We start from the raw sequence: 20690 nt of genomic DNA, 5'->3' as shown, positions 1-20690 counted from the left end.
CCTACGCCACTCCTGCAATCCTCTTACTCCCCACCACCCACTGTGCTGCCTCTGCGTCTCGAGGGCTTTGGCCATAGCAAATGTATTCCCTCCACGCTGATAGAAAGAAAGACAGTTGCTGGCGCTACACTGCGACGTCCTGATCCCGACTGTGCCACTGTGGCAGATCACAGCGGAGCTGAATAAACGACAACAGTGCTGCGTTCTGAAGTGATTTTCAAGGTCAAGGTCTCTTTAATTTCTCCTCAACGTTAACTGCACTGGGATCTATAGGAAAATGCAGCTCTGAAGGACAGAGTTAGGCTTGACCCCCCTGTCTAGGCCCATAATTCAGATCAGCTGCCATCCTTAATATCTTTCTAGAGAGAGACCAGATTATCTTCCTATATTTTCCTCTCATAATCTTGTAATCACTGATGTGATTAAACAGGATTTTTGACATTATTCAAGGTTTTGTACATGAAATGATACAAGTCAATTCATTCACTGTGTACCGTGAGGTGACGTCAAAAAACAGCTTTATCACAGCACCTTGGGGTTCTTAATCCCCATTGGTCCAGCAAAGTATGAGACGTCTATCTGTGGAAAGCCAGCATTAAATTGTAAAATATAATAGAACAGATCAACTGGCATTTGAATGAGAATAAATGTAAATTCTAGATTCTGAAATCCAGATGTATGCAGGCAAATGGACAGATAATACTGCTGATCAGGACCCTTCCCAATCGTTACGGAGATGGTTAGGATCTGAGTGGAGGTGGATGAGAGAGACTTTGAGCACAATTCAAGCACATTTCGCAACTATTTCACTTTCTTAACATGAAGCTTTTTATGCTCGAGTTGCTTGGGTAAACAGACTCGCCCATCTGTGCAAATATTAGAGTGCACAGGAAAATCGATGGGGAGCGGCTGTGTTTGTCCTGAACGATTTGAATAGCTTGAATAGTTTGAATAGTTTGAATAGGTGGTGTTTTCCTACAAGCCCAACAGCGCTGTGGGAGTCCCCTGTGTTGTCCCCTGTGTTGTCCCCTGTGCAGTTCACTATGCTGTCCCCTGTGGAAGTACCCTGTGCTGTCCCCTGTGGGAGTACCCTGTGGTGTCCTCTGTGCTGTCCTCTGTGGGAGTCCCCTGTGCTGTCCCCTGTGCTGTCCCCTGTGGGAGTCGCCTGTGCTGTCCCCTGTGGGAGTCCCCTGTGGGAGTCCCCTGTGCTGTCCCCTGTGCTGAGCCACGTGTGAGCGCACATCTACTACATACTGCTCCTGCACCCCAGCCACTGCTGTTCAAACTGCTAAAGCGTTACCTTTCCTGACAATGGCATGATGGTCAAACGTCCTCAAAGACCTTGTTATCAAGGGGATACGTTTTTCACAGGAAATGTTAACAACAGGAAACGGTGCTTTCAGAAAGTACCAGTGAAGGAGAAAGCAGCAACTTTGGAAATGATCTGAGAAGGTATCTTCTCATCATGACCCTGGCCTAGTGGAACAATAAGTAAAGACAGATGAGGTATTTTGTAAACACAGAGCAGGTAGGGTTAGACTGCCCAACTCTTTTGCAAGGCTGTTGTGTCTGAGAGGTATGGAGGTGCAGAAAACAGCACTCAGCCCTCTCACAGTACATGCTAGACAACTTTGACTGGAGTTTGAAAGGCTGTACCCATTAGAGGCCGACACAGCTCCACATCTATGGAACTGCCTACTGCTTCTTTCCTGGGAGCCAAACTGGTAATAATCACGTCCCTGTGGCAGAACGTCTCTGTATCTGTAGGTCACAACAGTTGGGATATTTAGACAGTGAAGAGTAAATACTATATAAAACTCCATTAAACCAGCATGAGTATAACAAATAGACTACCACAGCTGTCCAGATCACCAGAACAGGCTGGTATATCATTTTCTCTTTCTCAGATATAAAAAAACATCTTCAAACAGCTTTATTATTTAAACTGCACATGTGCTGTAAATCTGTAACGTGCCATAAATTGAGACTTCTAGATCTGTGCTGTCTCCTATAGATCTTAAAGAGACTTATAGATATTATAGAGACTTATAGATCTTGAAATATTCAATGTCAGCTCTATGGCTGTATGTCAGTTCTTCTACTAGCCATATATACAAAATCAGAGTTTCTTTATTTTGTGTATTTTGTGTTGTTTGGGTGCGTCTGTCTGAGTAAAGGCGTAGCTGCAGATGTCCTGTGATGAGCACCGTGTCTGTCCTTGTAATGACAGGTAGAGAAATGACATTTCACTATCTCTATTCTCACACCTCGACCTACATGTAACCAGGCTGTCAGGAGTCTGCGGTATCCTTGAAAGGGAAGGTTTCAAAGGTGAAGGGTCATCAGAACACGTTATCTCAACCCAGCTGCCTTTTGTGCTGTACACGCGATCAAGAACTTCAAGAATCTAGAATTCAGTACATCAGAGGGACATACAGTGTGGTGCAGGCCTTCAGAACCAGACTGGTGAGACCGGAGAGAAGGAAGACGCATCATTCCCCCTGTTCTTTCCTCAGCACAGCTTTAAACTGAGAACATGAACTTAATAGTAATATACACTTTATACTATGGTGCTGTGCGAATAACATTCACATCAATGTGGGGAAAAGGTACCTGATTAGCCAGATCCACGGCTCTCCGAGGCAGAACACATCTTCAGGAGAGAAAAATGAAAAATGACACATGTAGGGAAGACCGATTTTCCCGCAGTTTAAAGCATGCCATTTATTTCCAGTGTCAGAGTGCAACGGACCGCCTCTCACACGGGGAACACAGGGCCCACGTCACCCACCACAGCAGGGCCAGACAGCACTAGAGCCAGTCGAACTCTCCACATGGATCAGTTTCACAGCCCGTGAATGCAGCTCATGGATCGATATCCCTATGTCCATGGGGAAGACCCCTGGCTCCAGACCGAAATAAAGCGTCTGTGTCCCTGAACGGTGCTTTACTGAGAATCATTCATTTTCTGTCACTGCCACTCGAGGCTTCCAGTGATGTCTGTTTTTGTTGAAGACTGGAAAGATGCACACATATACACACATATACCCCCCCCCCCCCCCAAACAACCACACACACACACATGCACACACACATGCACACACACAAGCATTTGCACCTACACACACACAAAGAAATGTGTGAAGAGGTCTCAGGCACTGAGATATCCATAATGGGCCTGCTTGTTACATGTTTTAATGAAGCAGCCTTTGCTTAAGCAATCAGAGACACTGAAATTCCTATTACAGTTTTTTTCATACTTGTTTCTAACAGGATTTACAACATCTAACACAAGCCCACAGCCCACTATAAAGTGTATGTAATCAGTCCGCTTTAAACAATGATGAAACATTGATAAATGACACATTAAATCAGCCGCCTAAGGGAGACGCTGTTTAAGGTTGCGTCTCCCTCGAGTCATCTGAAAGAACCTCACATGTTCCCCTGGGCTTCACTCTGGGAGCACTGCTGGTCCATCTCAGCCATCGTCTCCTGAAAGGGAGATCTGCCATGAACCTGTCATGCGGTGTGACTGGTGCATGTGGGTGTCTCACACACACACACACACACACACACACACACACACACACATACACACACACCTCTCCCTCATTAAAAGCCTTCGCCCTGTAGCCCATCGCCTCCGTCTCCACCCACGCCCTCCCTGCACCGTAACCCGCTGGACAGATAAACATCAGCCCGCCGCTGCACTGCTGCCCTCCGCTCTCCCTCCTGTGAGTGGAGGAGACAGCTTGTCATCACTCCCTGAGGCAGGAGGCCTTCAGCTTTTGTTCTCCCAGAGAGGAGGCCCGGCCCACAGAACCGCAGGAGCACAGGAGCTGCATGAGGGAGAACACTCCTCTTCATCAAGAGGCTGTTATGAAGATAAGTATAGTTTTTCAAATACAGCAAATATAGCCACACGTCTTGTTATATGAACACTGTAGACAAACGCACGCACACACACACACACACACACACACACACATAGATAAAATAAAAATGGCCATGAGGTGGCTGGGGAGAGAAAAACCTGGGCCTCTTTGCTTAGGCTACTTCCCCCGTAACACGAACCTGGATAAGTGGATGAGAATGGATGGACGGATGAATGGATGGATGGCCACAATACTCAATGCACACACAATGCTGTCAGTTAAAAATGTAAAGAAGAGGAGTGACTATGATACCAGCTGGTGAAGAGGGAGCTGTTGTTGTTTGGAGAAAATATCTTAAAAGAAGGAAGCAAACCACCAGCTTTCTGACACTGTAGGTGGAACAGCTCTGATATCACTCCACAGGTATCCAGGCCACTATTACCCATGTCAGCAGGAGACCTCCCTGATTCTGATCATATTCTGACTGTACTGTAGATAATATTCGCTGTAGCCGTTTCTATCTCCTCATGAAAATTCACAAGGAAATTAATCATGGATGTCCCATTGTATCTGCATGTTCTTGCCTAACAGGAATTGTAATCTGGATGTCATTTCTGGATTACATATTATTTCAACCTAGTGTTCAAAATTGTTCAAACACCTGAAAAGACAAACACTACCTGCCAACTCTTTGCTTTTTTCAATGGATATTTAAAGTCTGCAGACAGTCATCCCTAATGAAGATGGTTTGAGAGCTTTAAAACATTTTATTGATGCGTGATCTGAGAAAAATCCTCCCACAGAGATTCTCTTCAGACTTGCTGAACTTGTGGTAACTCTGAACAGCTTCACTTATGACTCAAAGTACTATTCACAAATAAGAGTCAGTGGGCACTAAAATGGGGATCTTATGTCAACCTGTTTGTTGGATTTGTTGAGAAACTTTTTTGAGCAATACACTGGACTTGTACCCTTACCATTTCTGAGATACATTGATGACATTTCTGGTATTGCTACATGCATATTAGAAGAGCTCCAACTGTTCATGGCTTTGTTCTCCAAGTTCAACTCAGCTCTGGAATATACATGAAATATAATACATCCTGGAATACAGCACATCCTGGAATACAACACATCCTGGAATACAGCACATCCTGGAATACAGCACATCCTGGAATACAACACATCCTGGAATACAACACGTCCTGGAATACAACACGTCCTGGAATACAGCACATCCTGGAATACAACATGTCCTGGAATACAACACGTCCTGGAATACAACACGTCCCAGCATGAAGAGAACCTTTTTGGATGCTTCAGTGAATTTTATAAATTCTTGTTTAAATGCCACCATCCATTATAAACCTACAGACGCTTATTCCTACCTACAATACATTTCCTCCCATTCCAACACCTGCAAAAATTCAATTCCTCACTCGCAACTACTCAGACTTCAGCATATATGTAGTGACAATGAAGACTCCCTCCATAAAAGTACTGAAATGCATACTGACTCATCACCCTATAACCAGTGGCTAATATTATACTGATCCTCCACTAATCTCTTACAGACAAGACAAAAACATTAAAGGCATGCTCGTCAGATGCTAACTGTGGTCCCATAGCCTACAACCAATCTAGATGTGCTACATGTAAATGTATTACACAGCCCCTAAAATAACTGGCACAAAAGGATCAATTGTTATATCTCATTCATCCTCATGCACCACAGCAGGAGTTGTCTACTGCATAAGAGATGTAATCAGCATTATATTGGAGAAACCAAGAGAAGGCTTGCTGATCGGTTTGTTGAACATCTTCGGACCATCAGGATCAAGGATATGTCATTTCCAAGGGTAAGGTATTTTAATACTAATGGACATTATATTAATGATCTATCTGTTTGCGTAGCCAGTTGTTGCTATGGCAGCAATGATATTAGGAAATTCAAAGAAAAGAACTGATCTACACTCTTGGAACTTTAGAACCTCATGAATGTTCTGATTTAAACATCTACGTTTTCATATATAACCTGCTCCTAAATCAGAAGCACTTTGCTATATATATATATAGCATGCCCTTGGGCCTATTGGAATGGATGGATGATTAATAAACACTTCTGTTGTCCTTCTTTTGTTTGAATACTGCTGGCTTTGTGTTTGGTCATGTGACTTGGCACATTGGATTGTTTGATCTATGAAAAAAAAAAAAACCTGCTTACTGCCATCAAGCACGATTTCATTCCTTCTAGTTTCTCAGCATTTTCTCAACTTTAAATAGAAAGTCCTTATTTCTCTTGGCAAACTGGATTGCTTTTATGTCTCTTTTTTTTTGCCAGATTAGCAGTCGTTTCACTGCTGGTATCAATCTGTCATTATAGTATGGAACTGTGGACCGCCACAGTAGTCCACAGCACCTCCCTCAGGACGGTGTGCAGTGATCCGCACGCGCAGTCTGAGACATTAATTAGCCCTTGTTGGAGAGAAAAACAGAAAATCTGCCAAATAGGCTAACTGAGGAAAACAAACCCAGAACTCCGCCCACCTGCTGACTCCAGCTAAACTCCGCCCACCTGCTGACTCCAGCTATTTATAGAATATGCACACTGCATTAGTAAATAGGGCCAATCTGGATTTTGGTCTTTCGGGATACCGCTTTAATTAAACAAATGTACGTGCATATCATTTGGGCATCCGGTTTATTTCCCAAGGCTCTGCTGCGTGAAGTTTAAGGCAGTGGACTACTCTCTCCTGCTGCACTCTCAAAATGGCATCTCACTGCTAATAAGGCTTGTGTTCAGAACAGATGTGTAGCGTCTTTACAGAGAAGATAACCATAGCTGTGAGTACTCAGTACTCTGGAGAAGACTCACCAGTGGTCTCACCGCCAGTCTCACCGCCCGCTGAGTCACGCCGCGTTGGGAAGGGACTGGGGCCCAGGAGCCATGAGGTATATATTATGAGGGATATATCATGAGGGATATATCATGAGGGATATATCATGAGGTATATATCATGAGGTATATATCATGAGGTACAGTATATGAGCAATGAGGTATTTATAGCTGATATCTATAATTACATTTATTAGTTGTACATTTATTAGGTCTATAATTGTGTACTACACATTAATAGACACTAATATTAATACACATTAATATATATTATATATAACTTAACCTTGTGATGCATCACATTTTACACCAAAGTATGAATAGCTCCTCACTTCCTGTGTCACGCTACTTTAATTTTCATTACTTAAAACATCAACCAGTTCTAAGGACTGAGTGTGAATTTTTGAGTATATTCAACACTACATACTTAAAAACTTAAAAACTATGTTATTAGTGTCAAGTACTGAAAGAGGAACATGCATGGGTGTGGCTCTGAGCTGGCACTGCCCACTCCATCACTCTTACTCCGCCTCCTTCACAGACTACGAATACGGAATCAGCCAGTGACTACAAAGCAATACAGTTGCCCTCCCAACAACACAGCTATGCTACAGGCATGATTGTGAAGCTTGCAGCCATGCAGTCCTGCTACAGCCCTTGTGGGGGTGCCACTGCTGTGGTGGGGAGGAGATTGCAGACATCCTTCCTGAATGTTCACTCAAAACTTCTTTTGACTCTTCTCTAGTCTCTAGTCTGCCATTCCTGCTCTTCCTGCTTTGACTGTTCTTGTTAGGATGCTAAAAGGGCATTCCTATTCTCTTTGAAAGATGTCAAGTGTCACTGGTCAGATGGATTTCCTTAAGTTTCTGTCAGATAACATGTTGTTGAAAGTCTGTTTGTCTGTATGTCTGTGTCTAATTCTTTATCTTCTGCATCAGACAAATTTTTCTGTGCAACTCCAGCTCTTAATTCCTTAATTTTACACCTATTAAGCAGCTATTACTAACCCTAACACTAACGCTAACACTAACACTAACGCTAACACTAACCCGAACGCTAACTCTAAGCCTAACACTAACGCTAATACTAACCCTAACCCTAATCCTAAATATTATATGAGTTCTGTTGTTCTTTGACTATCTCTATTCATTCATATGCTTTGGAAGTAGCTTTCAGGTGCATGTGGTCAGGAAGCACTACTTCAGGTGCATGTGGTCAGAAAGCACTACTTCAGGTGCATGTGGTCAGGAAGCACTACTTCAGGTGCATGTGGTCAGGAAGCACTACTTCAGGTGCATGTGGTCAGGAAGCACTACTTCAGGCATACCAAACAACTGGCCTCCAGCAGAATAAAATGAGCCATCTGTAGTTGAGAGTGAGAAAGCACTAATAGGAACCATCTACAGTGAGGGAGAAAGAGGGAGAGGGAGAGAGAGAGAGAGAGAGAGCGAGAGAGATGGGAGAGGAAGCTGGTTAGCTTTGGGCCATTCTGACTGTTCTGATGACTCAGAAGTTTGTTTGTGTGAGTTTGTTTACGTTCATCCATCATTAAACTGCACATGGTTGGGATCATTCCCCCCAGAGGGATGGCAGGGTTTGTTCACATGGAGCTCTGCTGGCTCCTACGACTGCAGGCTGAGAGTACTGCTGTTTTGGGGTAGAGGGACAGACTGCATGGGCCAGTGGCCACTGGGCTCTTATCACAGCACGGGGATTGGGAAAACTGTCTTACTTCACAAGGATTGGGAGAGCTGTTTCACTGCAAGGGGATTGGGAAAACTTCAATTTTTGTGTCTTACTTCACAAGGATTGGGAGAGCTGTCTTACTGCAAGGGGATTGAGTGAGCTGTCTCACAGCATGGGGACCACATGGGGAACACAGTCCCAGACACCTCGCCCTTGCCTCAGCTGTGTCCTGCTTGCGGGTGCCCCCAGTAGGCAGAGGCGACACCATCTGTGGGCATCTTCACGACCCATCCCCCCCACACCCTGGGGTGGACACCCATCCCCCCCCCCACACCCTGAGGTGGACACCCATTCCCCCACACCCTGGGACGGACACCCATCCCCCCCCCCCCCCCCCCACACCCTGAGGTGGACACCCATTCCCCCACACCCTGGGACGGACACCCATCCCCCCACACCCTGGGACGGACACCCATCCCCCCATAACCTGGGACGGACACCCATCCCCCCATACCCTGAGGTGGACACGGTGGGGAGGGTGTACAAGTTTGCTGGTGTGGCTCTTTCATCCTCACTCTTCATCCATCATGTTGCTCTCCTTCGGTCACACTCTCTCTCACAGCACATTCAGGAGGGTCATTCTGAGCACCTGCTTCTGTTGTTTTGTTTTGTTCATGTTTTCTCACTCTTCCTCTCTCTCTCCCCCTCTCTCTCTCCCTCTGTCTTTCTCTCCTTCTCTCTCCCTCTCTCTCCTTCTCCCTCTCTGCTCTCTGTGTGCCTCTCCCCCCTCTCTCTATCTGTCTCTCTCCCTGTCCCTCTCTCTTTGTCCCTGTCTCTCTCCCTCTCTCTATCTCTCCCTCTATCTCTCTATCCCTTTCTCTCTCTGTTGTTAAAGCAGACACCTGTGTCTCACAGCTTCTCATGGCCATGCAGCTGTGAGCTGCAGCTTCAACAGTTGATTTGAAGTCTTTCTGTCTTTTGTCTACCTGATGAGAGAGAGAGAGAGAGAGAGAGAGAGAGAGGAGGGAGGGAGGGAGGGAGGGAGATGGATGTCTGGGAGTAGCCTCAGATCTGCACTAACGTGATTTGAGGATCTGTTCTTTCTTTGCTCCGTTCCGCAGCTGCAGTGCCCCCTCCATCACCTCCACCCTTTTCACCACTTCGACACAGACAGGACACTTCAGCACAAGCACATCTGTACGCAGCACTATTTGTGCAGACCTTTAATATGGTGCAGTGTGCTATGAACAAATCACAAAGGGCAAAGCCCTCGTCACTCAGGATGGCGACATTAAGTCAGGAAGGAGAGAACGTAGCCATTGCTTCCACTGTGGAATCTCTCGGTGGTCTCCATCATGTGTGATTTCATTTTAACAAGGGGCATTTTGTGGATGGTAGACTTCAATTTAAATGCCTACAGGACGTGATGGGGCAATTCTGAGCTGTAGTGGTGCTGTGGAATGAAGGCTCAGTACAGACCCAACACAAGCGCCTTTGTGAGATATTTGGGTGCTGCCCAGCTGAAGGCAAGAGGAGAGAATAGCCGTCTGTAAAGGCAGAATCCCCTTTCTGGCAGGGTAAGGGCCTAATCCAGGGCCCTGGGTCATGTGTCCAGTTTAATTACATTAAGAGATGGCTAAATTAGGCCCCTGGAAAGCAGAGCTGGATTATTGGATTACTGAACCTCTGTGTGGCTCAGATCAAATTCTGCACTCTATCCTTGAAACAATATGCTCTGGTGGGGGTGTGGGGAGTGGGGGTGGTCAGGGGTTCTGGGGGGTTGGGGGGCATGAGAGAGTTGTGTGGCCTCTGGGATTCATTATTTGATTTACACTTTTCCTTTATGACTTATTAAAAATAACCATGGAGATTTGTTCTGCTTGCATTATGCTTGCCTGGATCCATCTGTCCCCTCTGATATAGCATAATTAAAACAAAAATGCATTATGTGTCTATGTATGTGCATGAGTGTGTGTGTGTGTGTGTGTGTGTGCGTGCAAGTGTGTGTATGTATGTATATGAATATGTGTGCATGTATATGCATGTGTGTGTATGTATGTATATGAGGTGTGCATGTGTATGTAAATGAGTGTGTGTATTTTTAGTTTTTCTATTACACAATTGCTAATATCATGTGATTACAGTGGCTATTTCCCACTTCACAGTGATTCCTCATCCATCTGTGGACATGAGTCTTTATCTCGAGTAGTCTTTAACAAAGAGTCTTTAACAAGGAGTCTTTAACAGAGTCTTTAATTTTTAATATTCATACTGTAGTGAAGAAGAGGAAGAGCCAGCTCTGTCTCTGGGGAGACCCGGAGCAGCGAGCAGCGTTGTGGATGAACTCAGTGGTGACTACAGTAACGGTGGTGACTACATTGATGATGAATGACTTCAGTGACGGTGGTGACTACATTGATGATGGATGACTACAGTAACGGTGGTGATTACATTGATGATGGATTACTACAGTAACGGTGGTGACTACATTGATGATGGATGACTACAGTGACGGTGGTGACAACAGTGATGGTAGATGACTACAGTGACGGTGGTGACAACAGTGATGGTGGTGACAACAGTGATGGTAGATGACTACAGTGATGGTGGTGACAACAGTGATGGTGGATGACTACAGTGATGGTGGTGACAACAGTGATGGTGGATGACTACAGTGATGGTGGTGACAACAGTGATGGTAGATGACTACAGTGATGGTGGATGACTACAGTGATGGTGGTGACAACAGTGATGGTAGATGACTACAGAGATGGTAGATGACTACAGTGATGGTGGATGACTACAGTGATGGTGGTGACAACAGTGATGGTAGATGACTACAGTGATGGTGGTGACAACAGTGATGGCGGCTACACTGACGGCAGATGACAACAGTGACAACGGATGACTACAGTGATGGTGGTGACAACAGTGACAGTGGATGACTACAGTGACAGTGGATGACTACAGTGACAGTGGATGACTAAAGTAACAGTGGATGACTACAGTGACAGTGGATGACTAAAGTAACAGTGGATGAGTACAGTGATGGTAGATGACTACAGTGACAGCGGATGACTACAGTGATGGTGGTGACTACAGTGACAGTGGATGACTAAAGTAACAGTGGATGACTACAGTGACGGCGGATGACTACAGTGACAGCGGTATCCGGCCTTTCCCCTGCATGGTGGGGCTGTAATTATGGCCTTGTTTTCAGAGTGCACTCTGTCTATTGTCCAATTTACGGTACTTTGCGCACAGATCAGGAACAAACAGCAGTGACGGTGGTGACAACGGTGATGGTAGATGACTACAGTGATGGTAGATGACTACAGTGACGGTGGTGACAACAGTGATGGTGGTGACTACAGTGATGGTGGTGACAACAGTGATGGTGGTGACAACAGTGATGGTGGATGACTACAGTGATGGTGGTGACAACAGTGATGGTGGATGACTACAGTGATGGTGGTGACAACAGTGATGGTAGATGACTACAGTGATGGTGGATGACTACAGTGATGGTGGTGGCAACAGTGATGGTAGATGACTACAGTGATGGTAGATGACTACAGTGATGGTGGATGACTACAGTGATGGTGGTGACAACAATGATGGTAGATGACTACAATGATGGTGGATGAATACAGTGATGGTTGTGACAACAGTGATGGCGGCTACACTGACGGCAGATGACGACAGTGACAACGGATGACTACAGTGATGGTGGTGACAACAGTGACAGTGGATGCCTACAGTGACAGTGGATGACTACAGTGATAGTGGATGACTAAAGTAACAGTGGATGACTACAGTGACAGTGGATGACTAAAGTAACAGTGGATAAATACAGTGATGGTAGATGACTACAGTGATGGTAGATGACTACAGTGACGGCGGATGACTACAGTGATGGTGGTGACTACAGTGACAGTGGATGACTAAAGTAACAGTGGATGACTACAGTGATGGTAGATGACTACAGTGACGGCGGATGACTACAGTGACAGCGGTATCCGGCCTTTCCCCTGCATGGTGGGGCTGTAATTACGGCCTTGTTTTCAGAGTGCACTCTGTCTATTGTCCAATTTACGGTACTTTGCGCACAGATCAGGAATAAACAGCAGTACTGTGGATTACAAGCTTGTAGTACAGCGGAGTCAATACGGAATCCCTTACAGGTGCTTAGAAAGAGATGGAGGGAGAGAGAGAGAGGGAGGGAGAGAGAGGGAGGGACAGAGAAAGAGAGAGAGGGAAAGTGAGAGAGACAGACACTGAGAAGCAGGGAGATAAAGAGAGAACCTGCTGGAGAGATAACGATGAGAGAGAGAAACAGATAATGGCAGATAAGAGAGGTAGAGAGAAGGGTCCATAGAAACAGGAGAGCAAGTGAGAAAAAGAACAAAAAAGAAGGAAACATGATAAGGACCAAGGGTGCTCGATAACAGATGAGATGAGAGTGGAGCAGAGTGAGACGAGAGTGGAGCAGAGTGAGAGAGTGGAGCAGAGTGAGAGAGAGTGGAGCAGAGTGAGTGAGCGTGGAGCAGAGTGAGAGAGAGTGGAGCAGATTGAGAGAGAGTGGAGCAGAGTGAGAGAGGGTGGAGCATAGTGAGTGAGAGTGGAGCATAGTGAGTGAGAGTGGAGCATAGTGAGAGAGAGTGGAGCAGAGTGAGAGAGAGTGGAGCAGAGTGAGATGAGTGGAGAAGAATGATACGAAAGTGAAACAACTCAGACACGGCTGTGTTGGGTTTCCAGTGAGCCACAGCATGTCTGGGTTGCGTGTCTGAGCTACATGTCTAGATTGTACATCTGGGTTGCACGTCTGGGAGGCACACAGGAAGACTGCCCTTCACTCCACCAGTCCAGTTGGACCCTCACAGTTAGGGCTCATGGAGACGCTGGCCGTGAAGGCCTCAAGAATGATGCTGCTCTCCAGCTCACAAAACTGATCATCAGAAAACTGAAGAAAACATGGCTTTTTTAATTGCTCTGACTGTAATGTAAACAGTATAATCTGGACCTTCTGCGTTTATTGGCCTGAATAGGTTAGGATAGTGCTGCGTTTCTTCATTATCCCGTCTGAGCTGCTAAGCTGTGAGAACATGGAGCTACTCTGGAGCTTTTGAAGTATCTAAACAGCTCAGAAAAAGGCCCATTATTCTACGCGATTGCCAGAAATGACCAAATAACTGGAGCACTCACTGGAAATTTACTGTGATGAGAGAGGGAGAGACAGACAGACAGACAGACAGACAGACAGACAGACAGACAGACGAGAGAGATCTAAGCTGTCCAGCACACACATGCTGCTCCAAATTTCTGTCAGCAGTTTATATCAACTGTTGGCAGTTCCCATGGTGACTTGTAGAGGATACCCCAATTGTATTGAAATGATTATTTCCAAGGGAGATTGAAGACAGTTTAGCATCAAACTGTCATTCTCCGTAGTGCTATTGCATGACTAAATTCAGAGTGTGTGTGTGTGTGTGTGTGTGTGTGTGTGTGTGTGTGTGTGTGTGTGTGTGTGGTGTGTGTGTGTCTGTGTACATGTGTGTTGTGTGTGGGTATGCTGTGTGTGTGGGTGTGCGCATGTGTGGTGTGCATGTATATATATTGTGTGTGTGAATTGTGTATGTGTATATTGTGTGTGTGTGTATGTGTGTGTGTGGCACTAACAAATACAAGGTAAAGACCGATCTATCATTATTCTCTCTAAGGCTCCAGTGTCTCCTGGTCAGATGTGAGCTTAACACTCACACACACACCCACACACACACACACACACACACACACACACACACACACACACACACACACACACACACACACACACACCATGCTCTGTCCAGATGGTCAGCCCTCCACATGTCCATGACCGCGATGCTCCCATGCTCACCCTCGCGTCTGGGGTCAGTCCTACCAACTGTTAGCTAAAAAGAGTCAATAAGTTCCATTTTATGGACTTTAGGGGTAATTTTTACAAGGGTGAATGCACTGGTCAGACTAAATCACAGCAGAGTGTTCTTTTGTGATTTTTGTTGTTGTTTGTTGATATTTTTGGCCAGTGTTCCTCTGGTGTTCCTCTGGTGTTACTCTAGTATTACTCTGGTGTTTCTCTGGTGTCCCTCTGGTGTTACTCTGGTGTTACTCTAGTGTTTCTCTGGTGTCCCTCTGGTGTTACTGTGGTGTTACTCTCTTGTTCCAGGACTTGAACCTTTGCAGTTGTAATTGAACTTTTCAGTGCAGTACAGGCAATGGTTTTCTATAGTGGGCACTTTTCGCTTGCACATGATCAGCCCACATAAATAGGAGGAGCCAGCCCACATGAGTGGGAGGAGTGGCTGTTTCTGCAGGTATGCCTGGATGCTTTTGTAGGCACATTGTAGGGTAAAAACAAACCCCAGGCTACCGTGTGTTCTGAGGCTTCAGCAGGCACATGCCAGTCCACTCTGCTAATTCACACTGATGCTATAGCAGTTCACACCGCCATTGTACCAGTCCTAGTGGAAGTAGTGTTATGCTAGAAATATCCCAACCCACCATGGCAGTGAATGTGGATGGTGTGGTGCCAAGGCTCAAGGAGTGCTAGCCACTGTCCACTCAGAGCACTGAAGTGGCATGGCTCCTGACTGGCTGAAACATACAGAAGCATTTAGCTCCAGCTACATGTGAACAGTGGCTAATGACCAGGGCATGTGTGCGTGTGTATGTGTGCGTGTGTGTGTGTGTGTGAGAGAGAGAGAGAGAGAGAGTGTGTCTATGTGTGTGTGTTCTTGTGTGTATGTGTGTGTGTGTGTGTGTGTGTGTGTGTGTGTGTGTCTCACCAGGTGTTTGCTGCTGCACCATGTCTGCCAGGTCCTGCAGGTGTATGAAGAGCACCAGCCCTCCAGCCCCGAACAGCAGCAGGAACCAGAAGGAGCAGGAGAGTTTCCGCGTGGGGCCCCACGGCCTCCTCCTGGCCCTCACCGTGTCCAGCACATTACAGTCCGACCACAGCATCTCTGCACATCAGCGGAGAGTGTGAGAGAGGGAGAGAGAGAGAGAGAGTGTGAGAGAGAGAGAGAGAGGGAGGGAGAGAGAGAGAGGGAGAGAAGGAGAGAGAGACAGAGGGAGTGGGAGAGAGACACAGAGAGAGAAGGAGAGAGAGAGAGAGAGAGAGAGAGAGAGAGAGAGAGAGAGAGAGAGAGAGAGAGAGAGAGAGAGAGAGAGAGAGAGAGAGAGGTGATGTTACATATTGAGCACTAGACCTTGGTGTCAGACATATCCAGTTCGGTAACAAGGTCATCGGTGAGCTGCTCTATGTAACTGATCAGATAAAGTACACGTTTGTTTTTGACGTTTTCTTCTGTTTAGCAGTTGGGCTGTCGCGATGCTGTTTGTTATTGCAATGCGACCACCCACCACTTTTCCAGGAAGTATGTGCACAGCAGGTGAATTGCAAAATGCTTGGAATGATTTTTTACAAGTGTTCACAGGACTAACTTAACTGCAGCAAAATGTGCGTCATCTTAACCGAGACAGAGTTCCTGCGGGTCCATGTCCATAATAACGGTCTTCACGTCCATTCTTTTGGAAACACAAAATGACTTTGGGGAACATGGATGGCAAGAAGAGAAACGAAACAAGAAAAGAAAAGAAAGGAGCCTTAACTAAAAGGGTGAGATAAACGTTCAACATTCAGGATAAATCCCCATGGTGCTGGTGCAGACAGTGACCTCAGCACTTGTGTGTAGAGTCAGACATGCTGAACAACAGGCTGTTGGATCTGCAGCAGTAGATTAGGGACTGCATGCTGTATATAAAGCCCCTGTTTCATCCCATTAATAAAGCACTTTATACTGGACTGGGAGCTTTTATTGGTTTCAGTAGTAGGAACAGTTGCTTGATTCTTTTCTGTGTTCCCTGAGGAATGTGGGAGAGACATGAGAGTGTCCCAAGAGCACAGATAAAAATGACTTTTAGACCAAGACAGATACCTATACCTCCAGAATTCTTGTGCTATAATGAAAGTTGTTTCCGGACAACTTCCGTGCCACCATGGCGTTATCTAATACTACAGACTGGGTTCAAGCATGAAGCTGCATTACTGATATGGCCCTCAGCCAACGCACTCTGAAAAGATCCCAGCTCTAGATCCAGCGCTAGACCCCCAGTTTCCAGACCCAGTTCCAGACCCAGTTCCAGATCCCAGCTCTAGATCACCAGCTCTAGATTCCCTCCAGAAAATTCCACACACTTCAAACACTTCCCTTGCCTTTACACTCTGCACCATACATCTTAAAGAGAAAGACCTACAAACCCTTCTGCTCGCACAGATTCATCAATATTACCTCATACCCCCCACCCCCCCCCCCCCAACCCCCAGAGCCTCGTCTGGAGGTCTCAGAGAATCATTCTCTCCCTCATAACCCATCCATAGAAAAAGCAAAGTGAAGGCAATCAAATCCTTCCATTACATTCTTCTTCTTTTTTAACCTTAATCAGAATGAATATTGATAGAGGTATTGAGGTTTATGGAGTGGCTGGTCAGTCAGCTAATGACTCCCAGAGAGTCTGATGGACAGGAGGGCAGACAGGCCTGTTAATCAAAAGCAGTGTGACCTAACTGTCTTCACTTGCTGACCCCGGACTACATAAACATGCATGCAAAGACCTAGTGATTAGATGTTAGAGATAATAATCACTATCAGTGTGTGTGTGTGTGTGTGTGAGTGTGTGTGTGTGTGTGTGAGTGAGTGGACATGTGAATATGGGTGTGTAGGGTAGATTGACACCTTTTACACATTTCCTGTGTGTGTGTGTGTGTGTGTGTGTGTGTGTGTGTGTGTGTGTGTGTGTGTGTGTGTGTGTTTGTGAATGTGCTAAGCCCTTTACACAGATCACAGATTCTATATATGTGCATGTCTGTCATGTGTGCGCGCACTCAACAAGTCTCTTTTTGTCTCTCCCTATCACACACACACACACACACACACACACACACACACACACACACACACACACACACACACACACGCACACACACACACACACACACATACACCACTTCCTGAAATCTGCTGTCTTCGTGGGCTGTCCAACATTCACCCAGCTACCCCTTCTTCTGGCTTTTACAGAACACGGACAAGCAGACGCAGCTCGTTAGAGTATCTGCACCACACAGAGGCTGTACCTGTACGGTCAGGGTGAATCAGGGCTAGCTGTCAGGTGAGGTTAGCCTTCTTATTATCATGGAGTCTTCCTTGAAATGTCTGTGTGAGGGTTGTTCAAATGTTTTGGAATAAAACTGTCTATTTGGCAATGGCTGTATGTGGGTTGGAGAAATGGCAAAAATCTAAATGACAAACATTTTTAATTGGATATTTCAATATTCAGATTTCATTATCATGAATTTCTTCTGCAACAATGAAATTAGTTTTGCAATTGAACTTACATTTCTTTAGTTTAACTGCAGACCACTCCTGGAGTGTGTTAACTCCTGATCACTCCTGGAGCGTGTTAACTCCTGATCACTCCTGGAGTGTGTTAACTCCTGATCACTCCTGGAGCGTGTTAACTCCTGATCACTACTGGAGCATGTTAACTCCTGATCACTACTGGAGTGTGTTATCTCCTGATCACCCTTGAAGTGTTTCTAAATTTTTTAATCAGACCAACTACACCTACACACCTGAATTTGTTTAGCACAGATACACAGCTCCCTTCCCCTGGGACCCCTGGGACATCAGGAGCCATTGAAATGACACTATTCATCCATGCGATAATGTTGTCTGGAAATCAAAGAGTCAAATCTTAAGAGGCCCTGTGTTCTGGATTAACACATTTATAACAAAGTATGCGTCTGAGCACAGGGCAATGGCATATAATTACATCAGACTACATGAATGCATTAATATTCCAGAGCTCGTTATGTGGTGCGGCTCGTTAAGGAAGCCGTCACAGTGGGAGACACCGTTTACTCAGGGAAATGGGCTGGAGCACTAAGAGACCAGAAGGCTGTATATCTTTCAAACCTGGTTGGAGGGCTGATCTGGGGTCAGTTTCCATTCTAATCAGTTATGGTCATATGGAGAATAGCGATGTGCATCTGAGATCAGGATTTTTACTGCATCAGAATTCAGCCACAGCTATAAGAGAAAATAAGGTAGAGATGATGCTGAGTGTACAAAACATTGAAAAACACTGTGTATTCTGTATTCATGTGATAAACACTGAAAGACAGACCAAACTGTAATCAGACTGTAAACTATCAGACTGTTGAACATCAGACTGTTAACTATCAGACTGTAAACTATGTTTTTCTATTATGATTAATTAAGTGTCCAATATTATACGTTCTAATTAGAAGATTGTCTGCGGGACCTTAATTAGTGAGCCACCCAGGTCAGACAGAAGAGGGACATGCTGACATGCTGGAAAAAGCAAAACATTAAACTTACACATTTAAACCTGTGTAAAAGCAGAGAGGATGATGTCACTGCCAAAGGTCTAAATTACACACCACCTGATTAAAGACCACGTGACTAAAGACCACCTGATCAAGACTGCTTAAGGTAAATCACACACCAGTGACAGTGAATCAGTTCCACTAAGGGTCTGTGTGAGACCAGCTTTTCATCCAAGCCAGGAAGGAGCAGCTGAAAACTGATCAGTTATTTGAATGACCACCTGATTAAAGACTAATTGGTCAAGACCACCTGATTAAAGACTACCCAATTAAAGATCACCTAATCATGACCTAAGCATGGGACCAGTGGAATCAGCTGTGCTTCTGCTTGCAAACCTGACCCCATGCCCACCCTCCTGAGGTATTCACCACCTACCAGTGTTTCTCACTCCTGAGGTATTCACCACCTACCAGTGTTTCTCACTCCTGAGGTATTCACCACCTACCAGTGTTTCTCACTCCTGAGGTATTCACCACCTACCAGTGTTTCTCACTCCTGAGGTATTCACCACCTACCAGTGTTTCTCACTCCTGAGGTATTCACCACCTACCAGTGTTTCTCACTCCTGAGGTATTCACCACCTACCAGTGTTTCTCAGTCCTGAGGTATTCACCACCTACCAGTGTTTCTCACTCCTGAGGTATTCACCACCTACCAGTGTTTCTCACTCCTGAGGTATTCACCACCTACCAGTGTTTCTCACTCCTGAGGTATTCACCACCTACCAGTGTTTCTCAGTCCTGAGGTATTCACCACCTACCAGTGTTTCTCACTCCTGAGGTATTCACCACCTACCAGTGTTTCTCAGTCCTGAGGTATTCACCACCTACCAGAATTTTTCAGTCATTTCTACGTTCTCAGCAGATCAATGTCAACGTTTGTGTCACTACACAGCTCACAACCATTGAAAATGCTGAAAATCCTGGTCTTAAGAAAAGCATCCAAATAAAATGTAGTACATATGTGCATTAAAGTGCAGAGGAACAGGGAGTGGAAGCTCATTCTCTGCACAGCCGAGCGCCATGCTACCAGCCTCTATAATGAATAAGTAGGTTTGAATACAGGGCAGGTGATGAGTGGTCCAAACCTGACTCACGAAAAGTCATTAAGGGTCCACAGTAGACACTCAGGTCACAGCAGCACCATGAGAGCCTGCCATGCTACAGGGGCCACTCCAGCTGTGACGTGTCTGGAGGGTGATCACTTAGTGGATGTTCTCAGCAGAACGAGCCTGCTGGCACCTGGAGAGACGTGTTTGATGGAGAGATAAGCAAGGAGGAAAACTATCTCTCAAATATTAGTCAGATGTTGCCATAGAGATTTTTTTGTTTCCAAGGTAAAATATTAAGACAAAATGATGTAAAATGATGCGGACAGTGAGGGTGGTGTTGAAGGTGGGGAGTGAGGGTCGTGTTGAAGTCTGCAGTCAGTGAGGGTGGTGTTGAAGTCTGTGAGGAGTGAGGGTGGTGTTAAAGGCTATAGGCAGTGAGGGTGGTAATGAAGGCTGTGGGGAGTGAGAGTGGTGTTGAAGGCTGTAGGGAGTGAGGATGCTGAAGGTTGTGGGGAGTAAGGGTGGAGTTGAAGACTGTGGGGAGTGAGGGTGATGGTGAAGACTGTGGGGAGTGAGGGTGGTGGTGAAGACTGTGGGGAGTGAGGGTGGTGGTGAAGACTGTGAGGAGTGAGGGTGGTGGTGAAGGCTGTGAGGAGTGAGGGTGGTGGTGAAGGCTGTGAGGAGTGAGGGTGGAGTTGAAGACTGTGAGGAGTGAGGGTGATGGTGAAGGC

The 20690-nt window shown here is 45.7% G+C and overlaps 1 protein-coding gene across 4 annotated transcripts in view; it reads right to left on the bottom strand.

Annotated features, from left to right (window-relative positions):
• The window catches only part of chst8 (carbohydrate (N-acetylgalactosamine 4-0) sulfotransferase 8), a 143886-nt gene that overhangs the window by 94236 nt on the left and 28960 nt on the right, over positions 1 to 20690 (bottom strand). The window contains exons 1-3 of one of the 4 annotated variants that reach the window (XM_076995139.1): positions 20005 to 20365; positions 18474 to 18587; positions 15285 to 15461 (exon numbers count right to left, since the gene is read on the bottom strand). In XM_076995139.1, coding sequence (XP_076851254.1) covers positions 15285 to 15461; positions 18474 to 18507 — 211 coding nt within the window. In that variant the 5' untranslated portion in view covers positions 18508 to 18587; positions 20005 to 20365. Of the gene's footprint in view, positions 1 to 15284; positions 15462 to 18473; positions 18588 to 20004; positions 20366 to 20690 lie in introns of those variants that run through there. The other 3 variants (XM_076995133.1, XM_076995145.1, XM_076995152.1) reach the window with 3 other exon arrangements.

Source organism: Brachyhypopomus gauderio, chromosome 2, assembly GCF_052324685.1.
Source record: "Brachyhypopomus gauderio isolate BG-103 chromosome 2, BGAUD_0.2, whole genome shotgun sequence".
Classification (NCBI taxonomy): domain Eukaryota; kingdom Metazoa; phylum Chordata; class Actinopteri; order Gymnotiformes; family Hypopomidae; genus Brachyhypopomus; species Brachyhypopomus gauderio.
This window is presented reverse-complemented; position numbering and strand designations above follow the sequence as displayed.